The sequence below is a fragment of the Melanostigma gelatinosum genome, assembly GCF_949748355.1.
Source record: "Melanostigma gelatinosum genome assembly, chromosome: 2".
Classification (NCBI taxonomy): domain Eukaryota; kingdom Metazoa; phylum Chordata; class Actinopteri; order Perciformes; family Zoarcidae; genus Melanostigma; species Melanostigma gelatinosum.
Window position 1 is genome coordinate 18,084,139 of NC_136635.1, and position 27,984 is coordinate 18,112,122.

The 27,984-nt window shown below is 42.6% G+C and overlaps 2 protein-coding genes across 2 annotated transcripts; one reads left to right on the forward strand and one right to left on the reverse strand.

Annotated features, from left to right (window-relative positions):
- Positions 1-651: 651 nt before the first annotated feature.
- On the forward strand, positions 652-14,519 carry tmem255b (transmembrane protein 255B). Its single transcript, XM_079282165.1, has 9 exons — positions 652-781; positions 1,565-1,707; positions 1,821-1,883; positions 9,295-9,384; positions 10,989-11,069; positions 11,509-11,594; positions 12,403-12,562; positions 12,878-13,024; positions 14,050-14,519. Exons 1-9 carry the CDS (start codon positions 718-720, stop codon positions 14,272-14,274), a joined length of 1,059 nt encoding a protein of 352 aa, XP_079138291.1. The 5' UTR covers positions 652-717; the 3' UTR covers positions 14,275-14,519.
- Positions 14,520-15,650: 1,131 nt separating this feature from the next.
- Positions 15,651-27,933, reverse strand: gas6 (growth arrest-specific 6). Its single transcript, XM_079284931.1, has 15 exons — positions 27,490-27,933; positions 27,080-27,240; positions 25,174-25,198; positions 25,021-25,083; positions 23,451-23,573; positions 22,408-22,527; positions 21,598-21,720; positions 20,325-20,446; positions 20,008-20,126; positions 19,541-19,730; positions 19,289-19,453; positions 19,033-19,201; positions 18,686-18,825; positions 18,400-18,601; positions 15,651-17,729 (listed from the first exon to the last, which is right to left on the reverse strand). The coding sequence occupies exons 1-15, from the start codon at positions 27,563-27,565 to the stop codon at positions 17,578-17,580; spliced, it is 1,950 nt and encodes a 649-aa protein (XP_079141057.1). The 5' UTR covers positions 27,566-27,933; the 3' UTR covers positions 15,651-17,577.
- Positions 27,934-27,984: the final 51 nt, after the last annotated feature.

The following is a 27,984-nucleotide window of genomic DNA, read 5'->3' on the forward strand; positions in this document are numbered from 1 at the left end:
ATAATAAAAGCTAAGGGTTTCATGAAGTGTCCGACAATATCAAACATCTCGATGTTATATTTATATTTGTTTTATATTTTTAAAACACCGAATAATAGTATAAATGGCCACGAGACTTGTTTTTCAAATGTTGACCGATGGAGGGCGCTGTAAACTCACTTCACCGCTCCAGCCTCATGATATTACAGCCTGTAGACATTAAAAGACACGAAGAAATATATATACTGTATACTAAGAAATACATTTAAAAAAATCATCATTCAAATATAGAGTTTAGCCATATATACTGCGAGTATTTTAACATGAGTCCTGTATTAAAGCTGAATTAAACTTATGTAAGATAGATGATTTAATAATTGATCACTGAGGTGAATGTAGGGAGCTGATTGGTCTCTCTCTCTCTCTCTCTCTCTCTCTCTCTCTCTCTCTCTCTCTCTCTCTCTCTCTCTCTCTCTCTCTCTCTCTCTCTCTCTCTCTCTCAGGCTTCAAGAAAAGTTCAAGTCGTCTGCGCTCAGAATCAGCTGTAAAAATCTGCATGAAACCGCATTCTTATTTATCACAAGATGATTCAACTGTAAGAAGCATCTCGTTCGCAGCGTAATTGCCTCTGGAGGATGACGACTCTGTTTTGAATCTACAGGGACAAAAGAAGAAAAGCGTCTCTTCAGCTGCTGCTTTTATTCATTTCTAAAGATAAATCATCCGGACTGAGGCAAAATGCAGCAGCCTGAAACCCAGCCGACAACTCAGCAAACAACGACAGAAGTCCTGGATCCAGCAGGTAGGACAACATGTCTTCGAACCTGACTCTGCGTGAAGCTGCAAGTAACAGCAGCATCTTTAATACCATCAACACATTATTCAAAACACATTTTTTTATTATAGTGTGCTTTAATGTAATGAGTAGGGAACGTGGCAGGAAACACAGGGCTAATTTATCGATAATTCATTTTAGAAATACTTAAAAAGCGCCTAGCATCATCTACAGTGGTGTTTAGTCTAAACATGTATACTTTTACCTCAGTGAATTATCTGAGTACTTCCACCACGGGTTACTTTGCTGATTAGGATTATAAAAAATCTATAATAATTCCCACAAACCCTTATTGATCGGTGCTCTAAAACTAAAACTGTCAGCAAAAAACAACAACGAAATCCTACAAAATATTGATGACAAAATGAACAACAAGTATATCCAAAAATGTCTTGTTGTACAGGAAATTAAACCAGAAAATAGCATATAAAACAGTCCCATCATAACCACATAAGAGCACTTAAAGTATACTTGTGTACATTTTGATGATTACTTGAGCTTGAGTGAGAATATGAATGCAGGGTTTTAACTTGCTTTACATTGTTACACTGTACTTTTACTGAAGTAAATCATCTGGATTCTTCCACCACGGCTCAAAAGAACAATAGAGACTTTTTTTTGAACATGTGCATGTTCTTGAGAAAAAAGGTGGCTGGAGTTTGGGACTTTATGTTGAGAATGAGGTTGATGCCATTCAAAGAGTTCAGGATGAAATGAATGTAAAGAGGTCCTCCTGTCATCCATCCTCAGTTCACTACCTGCGTCGGAGGAAAACGGCTCTGTGGGTGACGGTGTCCCTGCTGGCTCTGGCTCTGGTGGTGCTGGCTGTGGGTCTGACCTCTGCCACTCGCACAGACAACGTGCCTGTCGCTGGATATTACGCCGGCATCACCGTGAGTGACAGACGCCTCTTGTCTCACCTTCTCAATCCTTTGAACGTCTTTGTCCTGACACTTGTGTGTTTTCTTTAATCATGTCTTCCACTTTGATCTGTTTGTGCCTACAGCTGAGTTTTGGGGCTTTTCTGGGTATTGTTGGCATCCACCTGGTGGAAAACCGCAGACCCATGGTGAGTCTGTGCCTCTGGCTCTCATGTCATTGTTGCAACACATTTAAAATCACATTATAATGATGATTTCAATTATTCCATCGCATGTAACATGTAATCTTCATTTAGACCCCTCAACTATATTCAATTTGTACTTCAAGGAAAGTCTTATTGTCGTATTAGCTAAGTGGAGCATTAAGCAGCTAAACACAGTTTGGCAGACAGCAAAATACATCTTTAAGGAGAGGGAATATTAGACTTCCAATCTTCAAATGAATTCATGTTGCTGCGTAACTATGTACACATGTATCAAAGTTTTAAAGGTGAAAATATGTGTTAACAGCTTGTTCTGCTGCACCCAAGTGGCCAAAAAAAGGATTTTGCAGATGTTAAATGATTTGGCAAACGCTTTCAACGTGATTGTTGGCCCTTTTCTGTTTTGTTTACAACTACAGCTCGAGTTGTGTGTCGCCTTTTATTTTTTCTCCCTCAAGGTGACTTTTGTCAGCTTTCCACGCTTCATAATATTTATCTTCTAAAAATGAGGCATTGTTCCTGGAATATGGGACATATATACCCCGTGAATTCGAAGATTATGTTACCAACTTTGCAAATTCACTCAACTGTTTTACGGGAAATTGCTCTATTATGAGCAAGAAGCCAATGTGATTACTCGATGGCGGCCGTAATGTGTTCTTGGTCCTTGCGCCTGAGTCAGAGTACGTGACTGGGTTTGTGGTCGAGGGCAGTGGATGTGATTGGCTCTAGATTTCTATGACAGGAGGGGAAATTGCATTAGTATTGGTCAGTTACTGACAGAGCTGCATTATCATCAAAGCGCCTCTCTGTACAACAGAGACACTTTCAGGTAGACCGAAGACCTGTCTGAAAAGAGTGACTCTTTCAAAATGTCCTAAATTTCTAACTTGGTCAACAAAGTAAAAGAACAAAATTAGAAACTTCGCTTTGAGCCCTTCAGACTGCTCTAAAAGAAATGAAACACAATAAAAGGTGAACAAAAGCTCCATGAACTGACCTCCAATCAGCTTCATTTGTGGCAACATTCAAGAGGCCGACAAACGCAAGTGCTCAAGAGCCAGTGGCAATCTGAAGCTGAAACTGTTCCCGAATGTTGACGTCAGTATCACATTCACAGGACATGAAACCCAGCAAGGACTGAAGAGGACACCAGCGACACAGAAACTGTAGCAGGTTGAGAGTCCTTGTTTTTTATATGGTGATTCGTCCCAATTATTGTCTAATTCAGCAAAGAAGTAGAAGTTTAGAAGTTGATGAGAATACAGTGTTATTACATAATTCATTTTCTCAATGACTCATATCTGGTTTATTTCTATTTTGAAATATTTTATTCGACATTTCTCAATTAAGATTTAACAGTCTGTTCTCCATTAGCATTTATTATGTACTACCTTACTTAAAATATTGGTGAAAAATTAAAAAAAAGAGTGACAAGGAAGAAATGAAAGCGATTTAGTTAAAGTTTCAGGACAAAACCAGGATTTTAAAGGTTCTCTACGACACGGTTCTTACATTTTCAGACTCAAAATTCCAGACTTCACGGTATATTATTTTAGACCATATTTGACATCTGAGCACAAATAGCTCGATGTTTGTTTTGTAAATATATTGTTTTATAATCCAGCTGTTACAATGTATGTTACATTATAAGCCATGTTGCCAAATAATTGTCAGAAGGCTGAAGCTAGGAGTTCAATTCACAGCTGTTTAAAAATACAAGCGATAAAGTGTAACTCGAACCTGTTGCTTGTCTGTAAGTTAAGCTAAACATGGTTGTGTTTGAATGTAATGAGATGTTTCCTCATTGTACTCAGTGTGTCATGACATCATGTATGTGGCCATCAAGTAACCTCATGTAAGACTCCGTTAAACGCATTCTTGTTTTAAAACGATTCAGCTGTAAACATTTCTGCAAGTCTTAGCTCAATTAGCTACAGTTTATAAATCCTACTAGTGAGAGTTGTTGCTTTAGCTGACAAAAATCAACCGGCTAGAAATGAGAATCTGCTTTTGTCACTTAGCATTGTGTGCCATGAACAGAGAGTTGTGTAGCAATAGAAACAGGAGCGACGCTTTCTTAGTTCACGTTCAATTCAAATATATGCCTTGAAATACTATTCGATGATAAAACATCCCCTGTGTGTCAATTTATTGGAAGCGGTGTTCATTTTGACAAGAATTTCAAGTTTAATTTGGGTCTTAGTCTGAAAAATGCAGTTGTTGTAAGTCACATATGAGTCCTTTGTTTTGTTTTAGTCAAGATTTAGTCAGTGGAACTCAGCTTTACTTTTAGTCCAACTTTAGTCAGTTTTCTAAGACAGATTCATGACACTGTTATGGATTTTGCTGAGGGATGTTTCTCATGGCTGTAAATAATTCAATGAGAAGTAAGCATACCTTGAACTATGTGTGTTTAAGCAGCAAAACCACTGAGGCACAGCAAAAACATCATGGTTGGACTTCAGATAGGTACAGTATAGAGTAAACTTAGGTTTAGGCAACAAAACCACTTTGTTCGATTTTGGAAAAATGTCACGAACGTAACTTTACAATAACTCAGTAACACTTTAGGACACGAACACCGGTCTCATGGTTGAAAGTCCTGTGTTGTTTGATCCATCAACCCCCACCCATTCAGTGAGACAGGTTGCTTTGTGGACACCACGGCAAGTGGTGTGTGTAATCACTCAATACTGTCACCGCTGACCATGTGGCTCCAGCCGAAAGGAGACAAAAATATTGAGCATTCATGATGTCATTCTTTACCCAGTTGTTATTAAGCTCATTATTTTGTTCTTTTTAATGTGTCACAGACATTCGTCTCTTCTAAATAGTACATTTTAATCTTGTCTGTCAACAGCTAACGATAGGTCAACAAGGGTCGGCAATTGATCAGGAAAAAAAAAATCTAAATTAGCATCCCTTGACATCCCGTAACAGAGCCAACTATGTTGGCTTGTCTTTACTCGCTAGTGCTTAGTGAACGAAGCATTTGACAACATTTTTGCTGTCAATATGTTTTTAACTTACGCTGTTGTTGCGATTTAGTCCTAAAATAAAAGGACGTCAACGAATACTTTTGGGAAATATTTTTGCTGACAAAATGAACACTGATTTTAACTGCTAAGTGTGAAAACCTTCACTACTTCCAATAAATGACCTCCGGGCACTGTTGTGTTTGAAACCACAGTCACAGCCACAGTCCAGTCAGCTGGAAACACTGCTCAATACGTGACGGTGAAAACAGTTTACAGGGTTTTTTATTCCTTTACAGAAAGACTTAACAGACAGTTATCAGAGCACATTGAAATATTGTCTTTGCATGATAGAGACGAACCTGTCACCATGACTGGTATATCAGTGTGTGTTGTGAATCTTTAATGTGGCGTCCAGGGTGTCGCTGTCTTACGTTACGCTACAGTGTACCGTATCTAATCCGGTCTGCACAGATACCCTTCTTAGAGCTGATCACACAAGTGTCTGTGCGTGTTAATGCATCCACCCTAGCTCAAAACAAAGCATCGGTGAAGAAAGACAAAGACGACTAAATAACTTTAATTTTCTGTGGGCACTCACTCCATTTGAGTCCTTGCATTGTTTCACTTCTCGTGTTGTGTGTGTGTGTGTGTGAGTGTGTGTGTGTGCGTGGCTGTAAATGTGAGAGGGAAAGACATCGACAAAGACAATTAAATACCTGCTGTATCGGCCTGCCTCTCCGGCATGGCTCCCAGGTCTGTGCTTTAATCTTTAATGATGAGATCGCTGCCACCCTAGCGCCGGTCTACGGTGTCTCTTGTGAGGCACGTGTGGCACAATGTTCCTCTCACACAGGTGTCTTCTTCCCATCCTGTGTCTGAAGCTCAGCACTGTAACACGAGAGCCGGCTGGCAGAGCGAGGTCGCTCATTAAAGAATAACCGCTGTAACCAACGTGCCGACAATGCCACGGACATCTGAGAGCTCTTCCCTTACTTCCTGGATCTCACAGGCCTTTGCTCCTCTGGCCTCACAGAGCAGCAGCTGGAGGGCACGATGCTGCTCTGGCAGACAGGCGTAAGCACGGGGAGATCATGAGTCCGGTCCTGTTTGTGTGTGTGCGTGTGAGTGTGTATGTGTCTGTCTGTCCACAGCTAGTCTTTTATACCACTGGACCCATTAGTCTGATCTTTTTTGTGCTCATTGGTGATTCCAATTTTGGTCATAAACACAGACAGATGGTATTTTTGTCTTTGTGCGAGAACAGAAATATCAACAATTTACATATAATACCAAACAAAAAATACCACCCACAATAGAAAAGAAGAAATCTATCAGCTGTGTTGAACAACCGTCTAGTTGTGTCTTTTTGCGTTGTATCTCTGGATTTTAGAGTTATAAGACATTTTGCTCCGATCAATTTATGTTCCCAAGAGACGCTTTTCATGAATGTGTGGCGTATCGTAATACACATTTGTGCTCACTGACATCTCTTGGAGAAAGCTTTTTAAAAATCTTAATGACTTGAATATCGCCACTTTTCATTTTGTCTTATCTTGTCCTCCAAAATGTTTAAAAGGATGGTGGAGCGTGAAATGCTGTCTGTAAGCTCGCCTCCTATCTGCACTCACCCTGCTGCTCCCTAAAACAGGCTTCACTGCCCTGGTACACTGTTGGATTTCTTGATGACTAAATGCTTCGTGTAGCTCATGTCCTTTGTTCTGTACTCACTGCCCCGTAGCTCACGGACTGTCGTCCTTTTGGTCACCTTGCAGCTTGGAGAGCAGGTGAACATTTTCAAAGGGCCGTATTTTACCCAACAAGTTTCTTATTACCAGCGTGTCCAGCTGTGGCCGTGATTGGTCACTGGACCACTGAGCAGGGGGGAAAAAGACCTTGCAGCGGTCAGCGACTTTCGTTACATAACGTGATGGGTATCTTTACTGAAGCCATAAAATTCCGCCTTGTGTCTTTATCTCTTTGTCACTGATATCTTCTACTCTAAAGCTTTCAGCCGGTGTGTCTCTCTGTTCTTCAATGGCTATCATGGATATTTTAATAGTAATGTATCAAATTAGCTTCATAACGAGTCTCAGCTTATTGTTTAGCTGTCTAGCTAACACGTTTCGCCAAATCAACTGACAAAAGTGATGACATATCAATGTTGTGTTCACTACTTGTTTCCTCAATTGGCCATACAAGTTATTGCAGGTTTAACAAATGGTACCAATACCACGATATATAAAAAGTCTTCAAGCACAAGTACAGAAGTAATATCAGCAAAATGTACTTTAACTGTCACAAAGTAGCAATTTACAGTTGTCACTGTACTTTTATAATGTGTTGCACTTTTTTATGAAAGTAAAATTTGAAAACTTGTAAACGTAGCTATCACATAAATGTAGTGGAATAAAAAGTCCAATATTTCTCCCTGAAATGTAGTGGAGTAAAAGTATAAAGTAGCATGAAATGGAAATGATTGAGAAAAGCACAACTGTACAGCACTTGAGTAATTATACTTCGTTAATTTCCGCCAATGGTCGTTTTAATGCTTCCTCGCTGACTCGACTCCTGAGAGCAGAAAACCATCTACAGTGTGTCTGTGAGTCTTTAATCTTTTACAGCATTTGATTTTTCTCTCTGCTTCAGTTGTATCGAGGGAGATTGGGGGGTTTTGGCGACAGAGTGTGTGTTGAGGTGTTTTATGTGTTGGCAGCTGGTGCTAAGGTAATGTGAAGTAATGCCGTTGTCAGGCTCTATTGTCTCGGCTACTGGCCTCATCTCCCACTTGCAGCCCATAAAAGCAGAGTCATTTAAACCGCTAATGAAGTGGAGAGTCTGGGCCAGAGGCAGATAAAACCCACCAGAAAAAAAGCGTATTTTCTCAGCCAGGCTATTATTTCACTTTATTCAGGGGTATTCATTTTAAAATGCCCTTGTTATAATATCCGTTTAGTCGAGGTTTCTCAGCCCGTGCTGCCACGAAACAAACCAATTCTTAAGTGCAGCCTGTGGTAGATGTGAATTGAAAACCTCACATCATTTCCAGCACAGCTCCACCAAACGTCAACCTGAACCTCAATAAGCCACATTCAGTGAAACCACCTGAGCAGGTGTGCAGGGCCTTTAACAATTCATCCTGCTCACATCACATTGGTCAACCTCATCTCGGAAATGATTGTTTTCATATTAAAGACAACATCCTTTATCTAGCACAAAATGTAAATGAGATTTTGAGATGTCATTGTAGGAAAAACACCTTATTATTTACTAATAACAACAACAATGCAGCTGAATATAATTCAGCCCTCATTGACTTTATCATTCACGTGTGATTCTCTCACTTTGACACGACAACGTGTCTTAAGTGAAAAAGGCTGTTGACTCCGAATATTAGATTCTCATCCTTTCTTGGGAGCAACTTTGAGTTAGACCCGAGTCTCACAAACAAGAACTCTTGTTGTTAGTGGAGCTTTGGGACCAAGAAAAATAAGCAATAATAATAATTACTCACTTGTGCTTCGTCAGCATAATTCAACCAGGAAAGGTTTTCACGGATTCAAGAAATTGTTGAAATCTGTCCAGAAAACCTTAAAGATCTTAAATGGCATTAGAAATCAAGGAAAGGGGGACAAAAGTCTCCCATGCATCTAATAAGTCACTGACGTCAATGCAGCATCATTAGTTATGTCGATTATATCCAGATTAAGCTTTCTACCACCTACCATCAGATAAATACAAAAAAGTGTGTTTTTAATCTCTTGCTTCAAAACAGCAGGTTGGGTCCCGGAGGAGCGATTGAACAGACAGTAAACGATGCTCAGTGATAAAGTTCATGATCAGACATCTGTGATCAGCCAGCTGGGTCTGCTGGTGTGAGGGGGGGGGGGGGGCTGTAATATCAGAAAAGTACTTTGTCTTGCAGTAAAAGCTAAATTGGGTGTGTCCCAGATTTAAGGTTATTGATCAGTGATCACATTATTGGGCTCAGTTTGCAGATTTGCGTTAATGTATGAGACAAGCAACATTGTGTGTGTGTGTGTGTGTGTGTGTGTGTGTGTGTGTGTGTGTGTGTGTGTGTGTGTGTGTGTATCAGATTGGGAGAATTAGATTGACCTTGCTGGTACAAAAGGCCCTCTGTCCTGTACGTCTCGTCTGTGCCCATAAATCTACCCACAAAGCACCTCTGCGTTGGCAGAGCAAGAAGCCATACATTTACTTTATCGTCCTGCAGGACAGACGCAGGAAACCAATCAGGACACACACACACACACACACACACACACGCAGAGTGTGTGTGTAAAGCTTATGATAACAATGTATACTTAGTTTTTTTAGATTCAAATTCGGTCATATTAATGAATAAATCATTTATTAAACAGTCAAGAAAATGACTTTACCATCTTGATCTCTTTAAGCTGGTGGCAGCGATCATCTTCATCAGCATCGGAGTCATTGCGTCTTTCTTCTGTGCCATCGTGGACGGGATCATCGCTTCAGAGTTCATCGTAAGTATAACATGTATTTACATGCCTGTACTGAAAAAAAGGAAATTCAAACTAATGCACCTGTTTTTTTTGTTCCAACAAACCCTCAAACACACATTCACACACCAAATTAATTCACACATGCTTAGGTCGACAGAAACACATATTAAGACTGGCACAGACACATTACTGAGATCAGGAACTTTGCAGATGCAACCAGACAGAAGTGTCGGTATAGCTGCCATCACGGCGCCAAACAGGTAGAGCAGACTAATCTCAGTGCCCGACCTGCAGAGAGCTGCTGGGAAAACATCCGGCATAGCAGGGCTGATTAAATGTGTCAAAAAGATAAACGACTTGTGTGAAAACTCTTGTGTGAGGATGCAGACAAATACACACTGCAGAAAAACACAAAATATGCAATAACTGAAGATGCATACACTTTTTCAAAAATACATCTTTAACTCTATGTCAACTGAGAATTGATTTCCAGGAAACATCCTTGCACTGGTCGGATGTATACACAAACTGTATTTTTTGGAAAGAAAAATTAGGAAATTAAAAGTAATTCCATAAAGATTTTTGTCTCCCTTTTATTCTCCGTCTCACTACAAACGTATTCACTCCGACATTATGTTTGTAGCTCGTTCTTTGTTTCCACAAGAAGAAGCCTCATGAAACATTTTCATAATTGGTCAGTTTAACATCGTTTGTCCCCATCATGGCATCAGTCAGAGGACAATTACAAACTCTCTAGATTTGAAACAACTCCCAAATGAAATGACTACACGTGAAATTAAATGTGCACAAATACCTGAATATGTTTTAAAGGAAATGAACAGAAAATGCAGAGGGGTCAAATAAGGTCAATTCATTATTGTTGCTTCCTTACTGGATATCTGAGATGTTCTCCGTGTTTGGATACACGGACACGAACGCCTCAGTTTGTCACATCAGCTTAATGCATTTTAATGAGTATCTTTATGAGTATGAACCAGAGAGAGTTCAAAAACCTGGCACAGAGTCACATATATTGATCAGCCGTGCTATCAAACCCTCTGCAGATATATATTTATTTTGTGCTCACGGGACAGTAAAATTCATATTTATTGCACCTTCAAGCTTTGGACAGTGAAAATGATTATATTACCTTTCCTGATATATATATATATATATATATATATATATATATATATATATATATATATATATATATATATATATATATATATATATATATATATATATATATATATATATATATATATATATATATATATATATATATATATAAAGCCCGGTGAGGTTTAATGCTGTAGGGTTAGTAGTTCAGTGCAGTGGACGGGTCTGAGCAGGCACATGTTGTAAACCTTCACTGCTGCAGTGACACAGAAACAGGATGAACAGAATGACACCAACCAGGGTTCATGCCAAAAGTGCATCATTACTGAAACCCTTAAATCATGGAGATTTACTCCAGAAAAGAGGGGGGAAACATCTAGATTGCAGCTGTGGTGTATGACAAGTCGATTACCGTATACATCCGATATTAGGTTGTGCGTTTGCGTGTGGCTTGTGTATTTAACAAGTCTCTTGTCTCTCTTTCTAATCTTTCTAACACACAGGACATACGGCCCTTGCAGGAGGACATGTGTGACTTTTACGTCAGTGGAGCAGGCTACTTCTACGATAACTACTATACTGAGGTGATTCATATACAAACTAACTACATCACAGCTTTACATTTCTGTGTCTCAGTTATTGTCTTTGAAATGTTGTAAATTAAATGCATTTTAGGTTAATTTTAAGATTATATTCTGTGTTCTTGCAGCCTTTCTGTACTTAAATGAAAAATCCACAAAGTGTGTAGTGACATCTAGTGGTCCAATAATGTTACTGCATTTAAAGCAGTCGTCACTGCATCTTGTTCACTTTGCATCGAATTCTAAGTCAAATAGAAGTTCTGGAAATGGTATGCTGACAGAGAGACATGTTTCTTCACGCATTGCTTTGTCCAAACTGTTCGTCCAGCTCCTGCTTATCTGGCTGTTGCATCTGTTTTCATGAGGTCAATACAACTTTTATCACAAGTGATTAAAAAGCCCACGAGAGCCCCTTTAACTCATCAGCCCTCTCACGCTGCAGGTGACATGCCGCTCGTTTGACAAAGCGTGCAAGCTGAAGCTGAGGAGCAACACCTGCTACTGCTGCTACCTGTACAACTGTGCAAGGTGAGACGGCCACCAGCTGTTGCCATTTGTTGAGGTGTCCGTGTGGCTGCACCTTACTCGGGATACACACAGACCATACAGCTGGGTGCATGTTTTAATCCCATTAAACTTCAATTTGCATGTGCTTTCCATTACTGCAGAGTATTTTCACACATTTTATTCCAACGTTTTACTTCCAGGCAACAACAATTCATTCAACTACACTGTAGCAGTTATTGCAAAAACTTCTGTTTACAGTGAACATGTTTGTAAATGTATTTTTGTCAACAATAGTGTTATAATAGAGAGAAAAGTAAAGTAGAGAGCGGTGTAAAAACAGCATCCTAGATTTAAATGCTGACTCCACTGTTGGAAAAATCACTCTTGTGATTTTGGCGCTTTCTTGCATTGAAGAAGTTCCTATTCCACAGCCAACTTTCAAACCCAGGATGTTGAGAGTTTTTCCATGACCTCTCGAACACACACTAAAGAGGAAGCGCTTTCCAAGAAAGTCCCACCCCTGCTTGCAACTACGTTACCACTAAGTTATTAGCTGATGAATGGCTGCCTGGCAGGCTTAATAAAGTCATATGGACAGTGTGAGGGATTCTTTGATTTCTTCCCTCCTTGGAAGATTTAAAAAATACTGTGATGTGCTGTGGAAAATGGTTGCCATACATTCAGCCTTTTTCATGGCAGGACATTTTTGTTAAATATAGTTAGTCATTGTGCTTTGTGATGTATGGCCATAAGCATACAAAATGCAAAGCCAGAGTCATCCTTGCCATCTGACGATGAGCACTGACTCCTGTCCTCTTCATCTTCACAGCACAGAGTTCCACACACAATACTACGCGTTCACCGGGGTCAGCAGCTGCTGGGACGTGATCCACTTGCACCGCCTGCTGTGGGCCTCGGTGGTGCTCAACGTGCTCGGCTTGTTCCTGGGCATCATCACCGCCGCCGTGCTCGGAGCGTACAAGGATATGGTGAGCAGGAGAAAATTGGAGTGCATCTTTACTTTACAGACAAGAAGTACAAAAGTGCTCTTTTAATGTTGATTTATGAGCAGATATCTTCTTTGTTTCACTGCCTCACTTACTACATTTTCAAACATTTTACTGCTCACACATGAAAGGACTAAAAACCCATATTCCCATAAGTCAATGTTTCAAAGACATGCATATCTCTGATCTTAATACAAGTGTGTTTCATGTGTAACTGCACGCTCACTCACATTTTCCTTCAAGCTTCATTTGATGATTTCCCATCTTATTGAAAGACGTTTTTACCGTTTCCTGCAGCAGAAGCCGACTCCTCAGGTGGCTGCCAGCCCAACACCGCCACCCCACATCCTGTACAACCCGACCCAGCACATGGTCACCTACGCTGGCTTCTGCCCTTCAGCACAATCTCTGCCCACCTACCCCAACTATCCAATGAGCATGCAGGTACAACACCACAAAGAACCAATAATAGGTGCTTTTCACAGGAGACACACGTCTTAATAAAATCATTAATGGCTGAATTTAATTAAGCTGGGTCCTGGTATTGTGCATTTTGGTTTACTGGGACACGTGAATATAACTGAGCCTTTGTTAATATAATCTGTGCTATTCTTACAATGACAAGTCAAAATGTCTGATGTGAAAAAGGCCAATTTTCCATTCGTATTAGTTTCGCAACCCGATGAGCAGCACTGGATCACATTTATTTTTTGCTGCACTAGCACAGCCGTTTCATTCTAACATCAAAGCAGCTGATCAGAACGAAAACTATTCATCTGCAGTGCTGACACGTCACATTCCTAAGAGCAATACCTGCACAACCTCACGAAAACCACCTCAATCTCACTGCTGCATGTCTACTGAGGGATGAACCCTGTTTCTTCATGACATAAAGATGAATTTTAAACACAGTGGTGTCGGTCGGTCGGTCCATCACTTTGGTTCAGACTGAAATATCTCAACAACGATGTGATGGGTTACTATGACATTTTGAAATGCATGGTGCCCAGAGGATGAACCCAGAGTTTGGTAATCCTGACTTTCCTCTAGCGCCACCATTAGGTTGACATTTGTGTTTTTTTCAGTGAAAGATCTCAAAAGCTATCATATGAATCACCATGACATTTACTACAAACATTCATGGTCCCCTCAGGATGACTTGTTATTGCTTTCTTGATCCTGTAACATTTCATCTAGCGCCATCAAGTAAAAAAATGTATTTGTAAAACTTTGGCTTAGGATCAAATACATGCAAGACGAATGACATTCCCATCAGCCTCAGCTGTGCTTTTGTTTTATTATTGCTAATGTTTTCTAATAAACCTGTGACTGCTACCAGAGGACCAAACTACATAAAGAATAAAAACCATGCCTCACATAAAAATGTCAGAAATAATTGAGGTGTCTTTGGCTCTTCTTCCACATACCGGTGCAAGCTACCACTCCCTGTCTCTTCACCTCTCCCACAGCACAACAGCAACTATCAGCCACCTGCTACTCCCCAGATGATCCCCGAGGGAGGTACTGCCTCTAATTCCTGCCTGTCTGAGGAGAACCAGAGCCAGCAGCCCTCTCAGACTCAGCCTCAGGGAGCCACCCAGGAACCAGGGGGCTACATGCTGACACCCAACGCTCCCGTCCTCTACGGCTCCGCCTACAGCCCCTTTGAGAAACCGCCGCCTTACGCCTGCTGAGCCACGACACCAACATCTGGGGCACGATAGAGAAATAACGTCTTGATTTGGTCGGACTGAATGTAGCACAAGACATTTCATAGGTGACCTTGTAGATGGAAAACAATCAGTGAGCTTCTCAACTACACTGTACTGATAGTTACGCTACTCTTCTTGTAGCACAGAGACAGGTGTGTAGCTATGTAGTGTGATTGTACTATAGACATGATTAAGTTATGCCATGTGAATTCATTCAAAGGAAACGGTTTGGGAAATATGCCTTTTTGCTTTCTTGCGTCTCTTGAGTTGCATGAGGCGATTGATACCCCTCTCCTCAGCCAGCAGCCTGCTAACGTAGCTTAGCACAACGACCGGAAACGGGGGGAAGACACCTAGAAACAAAAGCCGCCCACCAGAGCCCGTAAATCTCACTAATTCACGCCGTATATTTCCATAGTTTAAAATGCATAGAAAATGAAGTTTAAAACTGGGGACTCTTTCTTGGCAGCAGATGCCATCTCACTCTCAGCAAGAAAGCAAATATGTGTATTTCCTAAAAAGCTTTGACCTAAAGCTAAGGCCTTAAGAAGCTTATTACATGTGAATAGGTGTATCGTCGTATACTTGACTGTGACCTGATAGTCGTTTCTATTCTAGTTTGTGCAGACTGGATTAAAAGGTCTTCATCGTCTCACTATATATCAACTACTGTACGAGCAATTAAAAGGGCTTTCTTGAAATGTGAAATAGAGTAAACAACGATGTTGCTGTTATTGCATGATGCAAGTGTGAATCATTTAATGTGCACTTTAAAGTCAGTACACTGTATATATTATTGATGATGCATGTTAACTGCTGTGGGATGTCGCTGCTTTAAAATACATTATGTATTCAAGAGGCACCTTTAGGAAATATATATTCACATATACAAGAATAAATGTTGCGTACGGGCTTCATCAATGTCTCACATTTAAAGGAAGAGTTTGACATTTTGGGAAATAAGCATATTTGCTTGCTTGCCAAGAATTAAATGAGCGGATTGACACCAGTCACGATGCTTTGAGTGGTGTCAATGCTCTCGTCTCAAGAAAGTGATAGTGTATTTCCTAAAATGTTGACCTTTTCCTTTCCACGTTTTAAAGTTTAACCAGTACTCCTTTCACTCCAGAAGCAGGTGTTTGAAGAGGAACTATACGTGTAAATCACACAATTTCTTCCTCTTACAAATAAAAAGTTCAATTCAAGAGAATTTAAATGATTTTGTTCAACCAAAAAGCTAGATTGGAAAAAGCCAGCTTATCAGGTAAACCTTAAGTTTAGAACATTAACGACATGTCACACACTGAGCAAGACACGACACGTTTGAAGTAACCACACAGCAGACAAATGCGTTTTTTGAAAATACAATTTTACTCTATAATGTTCATACAACTGCTTTTATTTTTAAATAAGATTTTCACTGTTGAGGGAAGTTAAAACTCAGAAGGCAGACTCCTCTCAGCATCGTACACATACTGGCAGTTAAAGTGAAAACTAAAGACAAGTTCAACATACAACACATGACAAAAACAAACAATTAAAATAATAACTCGTCAAGCTGTATATTCTGGCATTCATTCATCAGAAAACTAGATGATACATTAGAGGGAAGTAAAATAACACTGGAGCCCTTTTGGCATTCTCAGTCACAATGCTCCTGTAATTCTTTGTTTTTATTGCGTTTTCATTTGCTCAGCACCTATAAAATCAAATAAAAATTGTTTTTGTCCCTAAAGATGTATGATGCTTTGATCCCTGGCTGCTGCTCACCCACCTTCTACTTCAAGAAAATAGTTTTTTATTTGTCGCTCAAACATTTGCAGGAAGCAGATGAAGTTCAGAGACTCAAGATTACTGTTTTGTTTCAATTTAAATGTGCAGGAAACCTCAGTGAGCATAAGGTCGTGTTTTTTCTGTCTTCTACAAAGCATTGTACAGTCACATTATTTACATATTCACTATATTACAGCGCACTCTTTATTTTCTCTCTCTCAGTAGCTTGTGTGGTGCGTTCGATGCAGTGCTCACTCTCTCTCCTTCATGGTGAGGGCCCCTTCCTGTCTCCCTGTGCTTCTGAGACTAATCTAGCATCCTCGGATCGGTATATGGCAGCTATTAGTTATGTGTTTGGGTGATTCTGAGGGAAAGAAGGGGCCTTTGTGATGAAGCTAGTGATCGAAGAGGATTGAGAATCAGGGTGTCAGTCAGCTCTTTAAAAGACTAATACTCCAAAATGCACAGGTGGTAATGCATAGTGTATTAACTGCAATGAGTACACCATTGTATCAGGAGAAGCTTTAGCGCTGCATGTGTGTTACAGCACTGCACCTTTGTGAAGTGATTCACCGGTTAGGAGGGAAGCTGTTGTGAAGTGTGGGTTGATTGTTAAGGTTGCAGGCAGACATGGAGTGCCGCTTTAGTCGAGAAGAAATCAAGAAGATTCACACGCAGTCCATTGCTGCCTGCAACAATGTGCAGGGTTTTCTACAGAACGCAAAGTTGTGCCTAATACCACGCCACCCCTGCTGTGGTGACGGAGGGGAGCAAATAAGATTGATTTAATCCCCGATCAACCCCGAAAGTCATTATGCGACAAACACTCGTGAAGATCTGAGCACCTAGTCACACATTTTCTCTGAGTAGGGTAGCTGACTAGATTTCTGGTCCCCGGTTTTTTTTTCCTTTCTCTCATTTCATCAGATTCTACATGAGCACTTGATTATTTCAAGCTTTGTGACGAGGGCCTTATGTGGACTGGATGTAAGCAACATGACCACAGCTCTATCAGCTGAGTTGCTGCAGCGAAGAGTCACAGCCTACAAAGTCCCAGTCAGATCTGCACAGGATGCTAGGCATAGTAGGCTGACCCAAGACCAGCCATTGGCGCTAGATAAGGCCCTGTGTGTTCTTGTGGGCTTAAGAGGCTGTGATTCATGGGCAGTTCTTGAGGCAATGTTGTGCAGCATTTATTCCCATATCTTCTGCCGAGTACAAGGGACATTGCTCATTGGCTGACTAAGTTACTGAGTCATGATACTGGGACTACTGTGAAAATCCCTGCATATGCCTCTAGACAGCAGTGTCATCACAGTAATAGGACAGCGTGATCCTGGAATAAGGCTCCAGCTGAACCACAAACGCCTGGCCCAGCTTTTGTTTTTTAAACATTCCAATCCAAAACATCTCCCTACTGGTCAAAGCTTTTATCAATATATTGGAAACAAAAAAATCCCCATTGCCTCAATGAACTGCCAATGGATCAGCATTGGCAGACTAATGCGCTGGTCACTGGTGAGAGTCCAGCAGGGGGCAGGAGTGTGAGCGGATGTCGTTGTGTTTGTGGATGGCCTGGTCCAAGTCCAGAGACCGCCCGTTAACACTGACCTCCATGCAGCCGCTGTAGGGCGCCGACACCAGCGTGGACACCAGGGAAACATCTGAGGGAAGGAACAACAACATGTGATCCAGCAGATGTGTGGGAGCCCTTAGTCTGTGTGTTGAATCAGTCAGACTCAGCAAACACATTAACCAGCACTTTGTATCAAGTACACATGACATTTCTCATCAAGGAGAATAAATAACGAAATCCTTATTTTGATTTCTTTCCAGTTTGGGGAATACTGGATGCCGAGTTATTTAATCAGCTGCCAGTCACTGCAGAAGTGACAACTTTGGATTTCTCCTCATCACTCCCTAAGTAAGACTTTTTTTTGCTGACATGAGGAAGCATGGGAGTGTTTTAGAGAGGGATTAGCAGAAAAACCTAATTCAATCGATCAGCTCAGTGTGGCTTCGCGATCTTAAAATCTACATGTGGCAAGTACTTGTTTCATCTCTGGACACGTTCGAGAGCCACATTTATCTTCACTGAAGTAAGATACATGAACAGCCAACAATAATGTGCATGTTTTTGGTTAAATTACAAGCTTCTCACATTATAAATTAATTATGAATCCTTCATTTCCACCTGAGTATAGAATAATGTCTGGCAGCTTTACATGCCTATTATTTTAGGACTTAGCATCTCCACTAAACACTTTTACTGCAACAAAAACAAAAAACACCCTATACACCGCATGAATCACAACCGACTAAATGTGTCCTCACCAGGGAGGCCTCCTATAAAGGCGCTGGACTGTGACAGGACGTCAGTAGGAATTTCGATGTCTTCACTACGTCCAGACCGGCCATCGACCAGCAGCAGGGTTTGGTTGCCTGAGATCGTCACGTGGATTTCATGACTCTCGCCGTCACACAGGGGGGCGGGAGAGCTGGCAACGATGACATTACCTACAGATACCAGAATGAACTGAAAGCACACAAAAAAGGTTGAGATCAAACACAGGAACTCATATTACAAACACACACACAGGTTGAGCAATTAAGTACTCACATCTCGCCATTCATCAGTGCCGTGATGATAGTCGGCCAGAGCGATGGAGAGAGGGACTCTGTCCTGGTGAACAAGTGCAAACAGCACTCCGATCGCAGAAGTCGGACGCAGAGTCAACTGTACGCTCAGGTTCTGAGACTCTGAAGTGACGATAACAGGAAGAGAGAGAGAGAACAGCGGGTCATGAACTGTATCGACAAACAAACCGTAGGCGTTTGACGGGAGCAAACATTCACCCAAACAAATTGAACATTGACTAACTACTGCCAGGAGAACCCATTAGGCAAAGATATGCAATCCCGAGCTACGCTACGCGTAACACCCCCACACATGCACACACACTGCACCATAGCTGATGTTGAAGAGAGCGAAGCCTGTGCCGGGGTAATACGCTCCAGGAACCTCTGTGCTGAAGCACTGCATGTTGTCGTTGGACCGAATGGTTTCTTGTATGGACGTGTCTTCGCCCATCAACCACCTCCAGTCCTTCATACAGCCATCCAGACGGGGGTTCACCTATGTGACGATCACAGCAGTTGAGAACTATGTAAAGAACATCTCTCGTTGGTACGTGTTCGGGATAACACACATACAAATAAACACCTGGTTGACGAGGCCGTCCGCTCTGAAAGGGACTCCTCCCACGGTGAGGTTGAGTTCGTGCATGCCCTTCTTGAGCGTAAACAGATCACCGTTCACTGCAATCTTCATGACGGCCTCCCTGTCAATCTTTATCACGAGACTCCGCCCCTGTTCCTCCACCGAGATCTTAAAAGAAAACAAGACATTTAAAGAAGCCTTCAATCAGCTTATGTAGACTGCGTATTACTGTTCACAACAACAAAAACCTCGAACCTTTCTCCACTGGCCGTCATTGACGATGGGACCGCTGCTGGTGACCCGACTGACGCTGCCGTATTTCAGCTGTAGTTCCAGCTTCCCATGGTGCATCGCTAGAACGATCCAGGAGCTGTTTAGGTGACCTCCGGCGAAGAAGATCACGCCCTCGGGGTCGTAGCTGCGGAAGTCAAACTCTGCAGAAAAGCTGGGAGGTGGGTAGCAGTGACAGAGCGTGCATTTAAATAAGTATGTTCGTATGACAAGGATGATTGAGAATAAGCATGAAATAAAAAGGGAAAACTTTCCCTTTGTCTTCTCATTAGTGAAACTAACAGCCTTACCCAAACCAACCAGCAGGCCGGAGGAGTCCATTTAATCATTTATCTGTCTTTATACTTACTGTAACAAGGGTATATATGTAGAAAAGGTGTGATGTTTCTGTGACGAGACTACTGTTAAGCATGAAAACATTATTTTCTCACCCGGTTTGAATCCTCCGGCGGAAACGCAGCCTCACCACTGGCACGCCGCTGAACATGCGGCCGAGGTAGAGGGAACGAGAGTTCCTCTCCAGAGACGGCGACATACAGGGAGTAATAGGCTGTGAAAACACAAACATAAAACTAGAGATAATGCATGCTGCTGCCTCATGAGAACCATTTGTGTATGCAACACTAGACTCATTGAACATGGTTTGAACAGGCCGAGGGTGTAGTTTACGGTTCACACTTAACCATAACGGTGAGGGCTGAAGTATGAAATATGCTGGTTGATATCTGCCACAGTTAATGTATTTCACCTTACAGCTCCGGAGGTCCCGGCCCAGCTTCATGCCCTGACGACCATCACAGAAGCACCGGAAGCTCCCCGGAGTGTTCAGACACTCCTCCGCACACACGGCCGCATCGCACTCGTCCACGTCTGACGAGCGATCGAGCAGGTTGAAGACGTAAGAGAGGAGGAGAGATGAAAGTCATGAGTGAGGTACGAAGGGTTACAGGCAATCAGAGAGTTCATGAATCATTAAGAGTCCCTGTGGAAGAATAAAAAAGAAAAAGGATCTAAAACACATTATTCCACAAGCGTTTAAAGGGATCTGATGCCTTTCCTGTCAACATATCAGAGAATGCAAACAACACTTGAGTCGAGTGGTCTCTGACGTCGACTGGGTGGCTTCTCCCCGCTCCGTGTACAGCCTTACATGGCCATGAGAACTTCGGCTATAATTAACGTTAATTCTCAGAGGAGGGACACCGAGGTTATGAAAAGTCTGGTTTCCACTGCGGAGGAAAACAGGGCACAGGGGAGATTAATGACCGTGGTTTTTAAATTCTTACTCAATGTTTCTACCAACAGGCCTGATGATGTGGTTGTTTATCTTGTTATGTTATCGTATTAAATACCAAGGCAGCATGTTTTTGGCCTTGGACAGTCTTCTATTGCTTTAGTAGAAAAGTGCATGTTGAGCAGTTTGCTAATGCCTCTTGGGAAACCTTAGATTCCTTTTTATTTATTTATTTTGTATTGTAATATCATACAGTATACAATAATATATTTGTACATTGTGGACTCTTGACATCACATTCATGAAATGAAAGATGATGCTTTTGATTGTGTTTTGAAATCATTAGCTGTGTAAAGCAGAGTTTGGTGTGTTGAAGAAGACTCTTTAAAGAGACAAACACGTCTCTAACCTGTAAACCTATGGTGTATCTTGCTGTGTGTTTGTGAATTATAACTACTGCATCTTGTCTTTACCTCATTTATTTTGCTTTAATAACCATTTCGGTCCTGTTTGAGATCAAAAAGAAAGTGACAATAACAGTATGTACCAAGAGAAGGTGAACCCCAGGGTGCCTCTGTGTTTATTTTCCCCGTGAATTTCCCTTTTTCTACAGGCATGGAGATGGTGACCTGTTACCTACTTACGGTGCACAGAGTTTCTCCAAATGTCTTTGCATTCCTTTCGTGACCCCACAACACAGCTGCATCAAGTCCTGCTGGGGCTGAAGCTGATCCTCAGTCCGTTCTCATGTGTTTGTGTGTGTGTGTGTATATATACACACACTTACCAACACAGCTCTTGGTTTCATTGTCGTAGACATAGCCGACATCACACAGGCAGTCGTAGCTGCCCTCCTTATTCTCACACCGTGCTGTTCCACACACGGCCGGGTCCTCACACTCGTCCACATCTGAAAGAAAACAAAACGTGGTCAGCTGGACGGGTCAAAGTCTGGTAGGATTTCAACAGAACGAGGAAGACTATGAAGTCAACTCCTCAGCTGAAAGCACATGAGCTGAGGAGGTTATGTGTGTACTTCATTCGTGTCAGGAAAAGACATCATAGGAAATTAAACCAGCCACAAGACAGATGCTAGTAAACTCTGGTGCTGCGTGACTAACCGCTTCACCCAGCCCTCACTGAAATGATGTCCCATTTACACTGGAATAAATATTTACGGGACACAGAAGACACTATTTTTTAGAGGCTGTGCCATTCAATCAAGTGCAACATTTTCAGGATGTTTTTATCGTGACTTCTGTGGGTTTAAACAATGATTGCTTGCACAATATGAGTTCGTAATGTTGGACCTGGCAAAGGGTCCGAGAGTCCTAATTCATTAACTAAACCATTTGTTCTTCACAATGATAATTATGTCACGAGACTAAACAACACTGCCATTGGCTTACTAAACGGGACCTCAACCATTCAAAATCCTCACAACTGTATTACAAATATTTAATCAATAACTACAGAAACATTGTATTTAAGATACAGTTTGACGTGGATGCACCAAAAATAAAAGGTATGTGTCAAACAACGTGTTCTTTGCAGCTACAGTATTGCCATGATTCCAGCTGTTCGATGACGTACTTACCGTTACACATGTGGCGTCCGACCAACACGTAGCCTTGGTGACAGGAGCAGCGGTAACTGCCCATAGTGTTGTTGCACGCGTGGTCACACCCTCCGTTTCTCTTGCTGCACTCGTCAACATCTGCAGATAGGATGACGGCACAGTCGACATGAACCTCAGGGAAAGCATCCTCATGGGCTGAGAGCAGCATTAGGCTTGAGTTAAGATGTCCCACAGTAATTCAGGATACGGTTGTACTCAACGCAAGTCTCATTTTGAAATGCCGAAGAGGAGCGCACGGTGTACGTTCAGACAGTTCACCTCAATGTCCAATGAACTCCTACTTTGTTAAATGGCTCACAAATAACTGCCACACTATGTCACTGTGGCCGAGTGTTTAGGAGGAGTGCGGTCGTCAAGTGGAAAAGGCTCGGACCGAGTCAAACTGAGTCTGCTCTGGTTTCCTCTCACAGTAAGGTGGCAGGATGAGTCACAGTGGAAATGTGTGGAATGGCGGCGGTGCCATAAATCAACATGTTTCCCTCTCCCTCACAGTGTACACTGAATATTTGTTACATTTCCCTTGTGAAAGTGGAATCCTTGCTCTGACTTTCAATGGAGGCCTCCCCTCACGTCTGTACACAGTAAATAGCTTTGACCTCCGATGAGACAAATAGATTAGTTGCGAGTTCCCCGTACATGCAGTTCATATTGACCCGACACACCATTCACACAGCGGTAATAAAAAGCAGCAGCTGGATATTAAAGAGGCATGTGAAACAACAGTTGTAAGATAACAGAACAGAAACACTGGAAGTACAGTTCAACAAGGTCAAAATAAAAAAACATTCACATCAACGACAATATTTGACAGTTATACGACTAATATAAGTGATGGAAAGCCAGATCTTTCCCTCAGTGTACGAGACAGGAGCCGGCTGTCAGGAGCAAGGTCACCAAGTCTCTGATGTGACACAGAGTGACGGTGCAAACATCCAAACCTCTGCTGAGCTCTAGCACAGTGTCCAACTATAGATCCTCTCCCATAGCGATGATGACAGTACCTTTCTCGCATCTGGCTCCTGCCCAGCCTGTGAAACAGTGACAGAGGAAGTCGCCCTTTTTGTCCTCGCAGCGCACCGTACCTCTGGCATTACAGGGAGAAGGAGAGCATTGGTCCGGAATATCTTCAAGTGAGAGGAAAAACAAATACAGACAGACGCAGAGGAAGGTGAATATTGAGTCTGCACGAACCAGATGCATCCAATGAGTTTTAACTGTAAATGGATACCAGACAGGGGAAGGGCATCTCTGATGTTCAATATAAATAGCCTAATGCTGACTAAGCCCTCCTGCTGGAGATGCCCTAATTCCGTCCTTCCCAGCATACCTGACCTCCAGCTCGCAAAAAATCTCAGATCAAATGGTAATTCAACATTTCTAATTGTTTGTCCCACTTTTCTATGAAATATTTTCACTTGAGCTCTCTTTCCCTCCGAGCTTGTGTAAGTGAGCACATGCGTAGATATTTTCTCTCCCCGTTCACTTTCCTTTTCCCAGCAGTGGAGTTTGACTGCTCGACAAGTCCGGGCATGTTAGCTGGAGTTCAGAGAGAGGGAAAAGGACAGCGGTGGAAGAAAGTTAGGGAAACAGGAGAGAGCCAAGCTCTCATGTGAATGATGCCAAATACTGTACATATAAATGCCTTCATTTCATTCATAAAACATCCGGCGTTTTACACGCAACCTTTCAGAGCTTTGGCATACGCACATTGAAACTCAGCCAAACAATACACGTGAACTACACAGGTGCGCAGCATATAGTGGCAGAAACAGGGAGGAGTGGGAGAATAAACACCGTCTGCTGTGCTTCTGCTGTGTGCAGAGACTGTATCTTTCCAGAACATGCCATGCTCTAAATATTCCATAAATGGAATTTGTGGAATGTCGTGAGCTACCACCCACCACTAGACTGCACCGAGGCGGCAGAGATCTACAGTGAGAGAGAAGTGGTGAGAGAGAGAGAGATAGATGGTGAGCTGCCGTGTCATGATGCTGCAGCTGAGTCATGGAACCCCCCCCCCCCCCCGAGGTTCCTCAGCCAATAGCAATGAAGCCGGGTTGGTCCCTTGTATCCTGATGCAGCACAAATCCTGTGCTCCACTCACGTCAGACTTTTTTTTTTACCACGTCACTCCTCTGCTGTGCCAACTTACCAAGACACTGGTGCAGTCACCCAGAGATAGTGAGCGAGCGAGAGAGTGACAACTGAAGGGGTGCGTCACTCATTCACCAATCTGCTGCATCACTGTAGCAAAGTGCTGCAATGTTACGCACAGACACCTGGGCTCACGCGCATATAGCACACTAAGACACAGAATCGCTGCAAAAACTGTAAACGGAGTTGCCAAAGAAATTCAGCAGCTTTCTCCTTCAGCTTAGAGAGAGCGTGTGTGCCACAGTGTGATGCAGAGCAGTGATACTGCAGTGCAGCCCAACCCCACATTACAACCAGGTGCCTCTCTCTGGATGTAGTAATACTTGCACAGTGAAAAGACAAGACAGAGGAGAAAAAGACCCTCGGTCAACCTGTCTACAATACTGCCATTCGCAGATAAGAGGGCAGAAAACTTACTGTGAACACATGTGATCAGATCCTGTTTCTTTTTCTCAGCATCTCCGAACTTCTCCATGCAGGCTAGACAGAAACAAAGATGTAGACAAAGAGATTAACGACATATAATCAGTCTTCATCAATCATATGTTTTATTTAGAACGATAAACTTACCTAAATACTTGGGATAGAAGTAGTCCTAAATTAGGGAGAAGGGGTGGAAAGAGAGGGATAAAGTTATGCAGGCGTATCAACAAAAACCAAAAACAAGGAAATCTAAATAAATGCTCACGATTAGTAGAGGGGCTTCCGTTAATACTTGACAATAAGCTAGGATTTGGTTTCATGCCTGATCTCGGTGCTCAAACTCATGGGAGTGAAAAGAGACTTGCAAACAGTCATTCATTTTGACATGATGTGTCGGTGTGTTAAATTTGCGCCGAGAGATCACACAGACACAGAGATTAATGCGTCTGTGTGCTCGCTCTAATGGGTGCGGCCCTTTGCCAAAGGCTCCCTGAGGATTCTCTGCATTCCTGATAGTAGTAGCATCCCTCCCGCCTCCTGGCTGCAGCCCTCCTCCACATGTAGGTCAGAATTTGGGGATGATCTACCGGTGGGAAGATCTGCTCCGGAGGCATATGGAGACTTTAAAGAACTACTGCTGCTGCAGTAGGATCCAGGTGCAGCAGGCTGAGGTGGAAAAACACTCTTGCAAGAATCAGTTGTCAGACAAAAGTCCCAAAAGATTATTTGTAAAAGGCCAGTTACGCTTGTTTGAGACGCAGTGTGGTCCTAAAGCTTGTTTGGGGTTATTACCAAACATAATCCTTACATCAGTTGCGACACCTTCTTACTCTTTCACTCACAAGTGAGATACCAGAAACTCGTTGCCAAAGATAATCGTGAGTATCAAGGAACACCTCACTCTCTCTCTCTCTCTGCAGAGCCAGAAAGCTGCAGCAGAGGAAAATGCAGAGTCAGAGACGGGCTCTTTCAGACTAAATAATGCAGCTGTGAATGAGTCTGCAGCTTTGGGATACGATGGGGTAGAAACCTGCAGGAACACACACACACAATGCTGTGCTGACGGTGGTGCAAGTCCAGCTGATTCAAACTCAACTAAGACGGAACGTCACCTGCCTTCCCCTTTTCCTCTGAACCCAGCTCAACTTCGCTCTAATCCTCCCTCAGCCTCCATGTCTGCCCAATTGGCTAATCTTACGAGTAATCTCTGAGTCATCGATTGCCTCATTCACTCTCTCGCTGCTACAATTCACGACGGCAAAACATCCGAGAGTGGACGCGATCGTTGAAGAGCGCAGCATGACCGGTGCATCGAACCTCTCACTTACAAACCAAGCGGTTGAGCAAACATTCGACAACGACAGGATATACTCGTACGTTTCGACAGCTAGGCAAGAGTCTGCACTGTAAATGGCCCACACTATAACTTAGCTTACATTCACATGTGCAAGCACAGGTGTTTGTTAAAAAGTCCATCAGCCCACATTCCACGTTTTTAAGACACGTTACGTCATTTATATCTTTGGGGCTTGTTTGGCATATGCAGCACATATTCAATAATCTTACACGAATGGAAAGGCTAATCTGTGCATTCATGAAGGTCGAATGGAAACTAATCTGCAGCAAGTATTCCTGAATATACACACAGTGTGACGGATTTTGTTTGTTGGTAAACATTGAATAGGAATAAGAGGGAACAACACAACAAAACATGCCAAGTCTTTGACATTTGACATGGGAATATTATGTGCACTGACAGCCATCAGCTCTCTGGACTTATTTGGAGCATGAACACCAGCGGCCCAGCCAATGAATCATTAGTCTACTGTTGCATTACAGTCATCAATTTACAGTCAATATGAACATGATGTAAACAACCGACCGGTTTTTTTCTAGTGGATATCGTCTAGTTTTGGGTGCATTATGAAGTGGTAACATGTGTCTTGATCAGTTACCAGACCGCAGCACCTCAGTGGAGAACGAGAAGGTGTTGTGGTTGTGTTTCGGTTGCTGCATTCAAACGTCGGACTGAAAACCACAACTTTAGACTCACCGTCTCAGGGTCGTTTTCAAACACTTCTCTGGCCTCCTCTTTGCTGCACTTCTCCTCCACACACTCCCTCTCCAAGTGTCCTTGCTTTGTCTCCTCGAAAACTTGATTTGCTCTCCTCTGTCTGCTCAGAAACTGGTTCGCCTCTTGGGGAGACAGCGAAACTAAAAGAAAGAAAAGAAAGACACCCCAAAAAATACATTAATTTAACCCGAAAGAACAGGAGAAGGTCAAACAACTCTGGGTTCAAGCACTGTTTTTGGCTCACAAAAACGAAAACATTTCAGAAAAGGTTGCGAAACATCTACAGTTAATGCCTAACAACACGCTTCATCATCAGCCACAACACAAACGTCAAAGGGGACTTAGCGAGCTAGCTAGCCACCTAGCATGTCACCTAATTGTTTACTTACTGCTGTCGGACCAGCGGACAACCAGCAGGGTCAGCAGGGCTGCCGATGAGAGGGACATCGTCGGGGTCAGCCGCATTGTTTCACCGCTGTGTCTGCGCCAAGCTTGAGAAACTTTATCCTGTCCCGTGTTGCAGTCTCTCCGTGCACCTCTCTGGCTCCTCGTCTCCCAATGTCACCGAGCCGAGGCTGACGTTGGAGCGAACCACGCTGCAGGTATTCAGGTACTTTCTGATGCGAACCCACTGCCGCGGACCGCTGCAAACCTAAACTGTCGTGTGCTTCTCCCGCATTTCGTTCAGCACACTGGCGAATTAAGCGACCGTCCTCTTCTGTGTGCGGTTCAGCCCGTCCCCCATAGCGGTGTGTACTTTATTGGTTGACCCTCCTGTCTTGTACTGAGCCCTCTCTGGCCGGACCGAGTGCCCACTCTGCTGCTTCAGGAGGGGGAGTCCGCACTGAAGAGTGCAGACAGGAGTTTGTAGCGATGCATCCCTC

Coding starts and splice junctions, on each gene's coding strand:
- tmem255b (XM_079282165.1), top strand. CDS start 718: ATGCAGCAGCCTGAAACCCAGCCGACAACTCAGCAAACAACGACAGAA. Junction 782..1,564: donor AGAAGTCCTGGATCCAGCAG/GTAGGACAACAT, acceptor ATCCATCCTCAG/TTCACTACCTGCGTCGGAGG. Junction 9,385..10,988: donor TCATCGCTTCAGAGTTCATC/GTAAGTATAACA, acceptor TCTAACACACAG/GACATACGGCCCTTGCAGGA.
- gas6 (XM_079284931.1), bottom strand. CDS start 27,565: ATGCGGCTGACCCCGACGATGTCCCTCTCATCGGCAGCCCTGCTGACC. Junction 20,447..21,597: donor TGAAACCAAGAGCTGTGTTG/GTAAGTGTGTGT, acceptor ATCGCTCGTCAG/ACGTGGACGAGTGCGATGCG. Junction 18,602..18,685: donor GCACTGATGAATGGCGAGAT/GTGAGTACTTAA, acceptor GTGTGCTTTCAG/TTCATTCTGGTATCTGTAGG.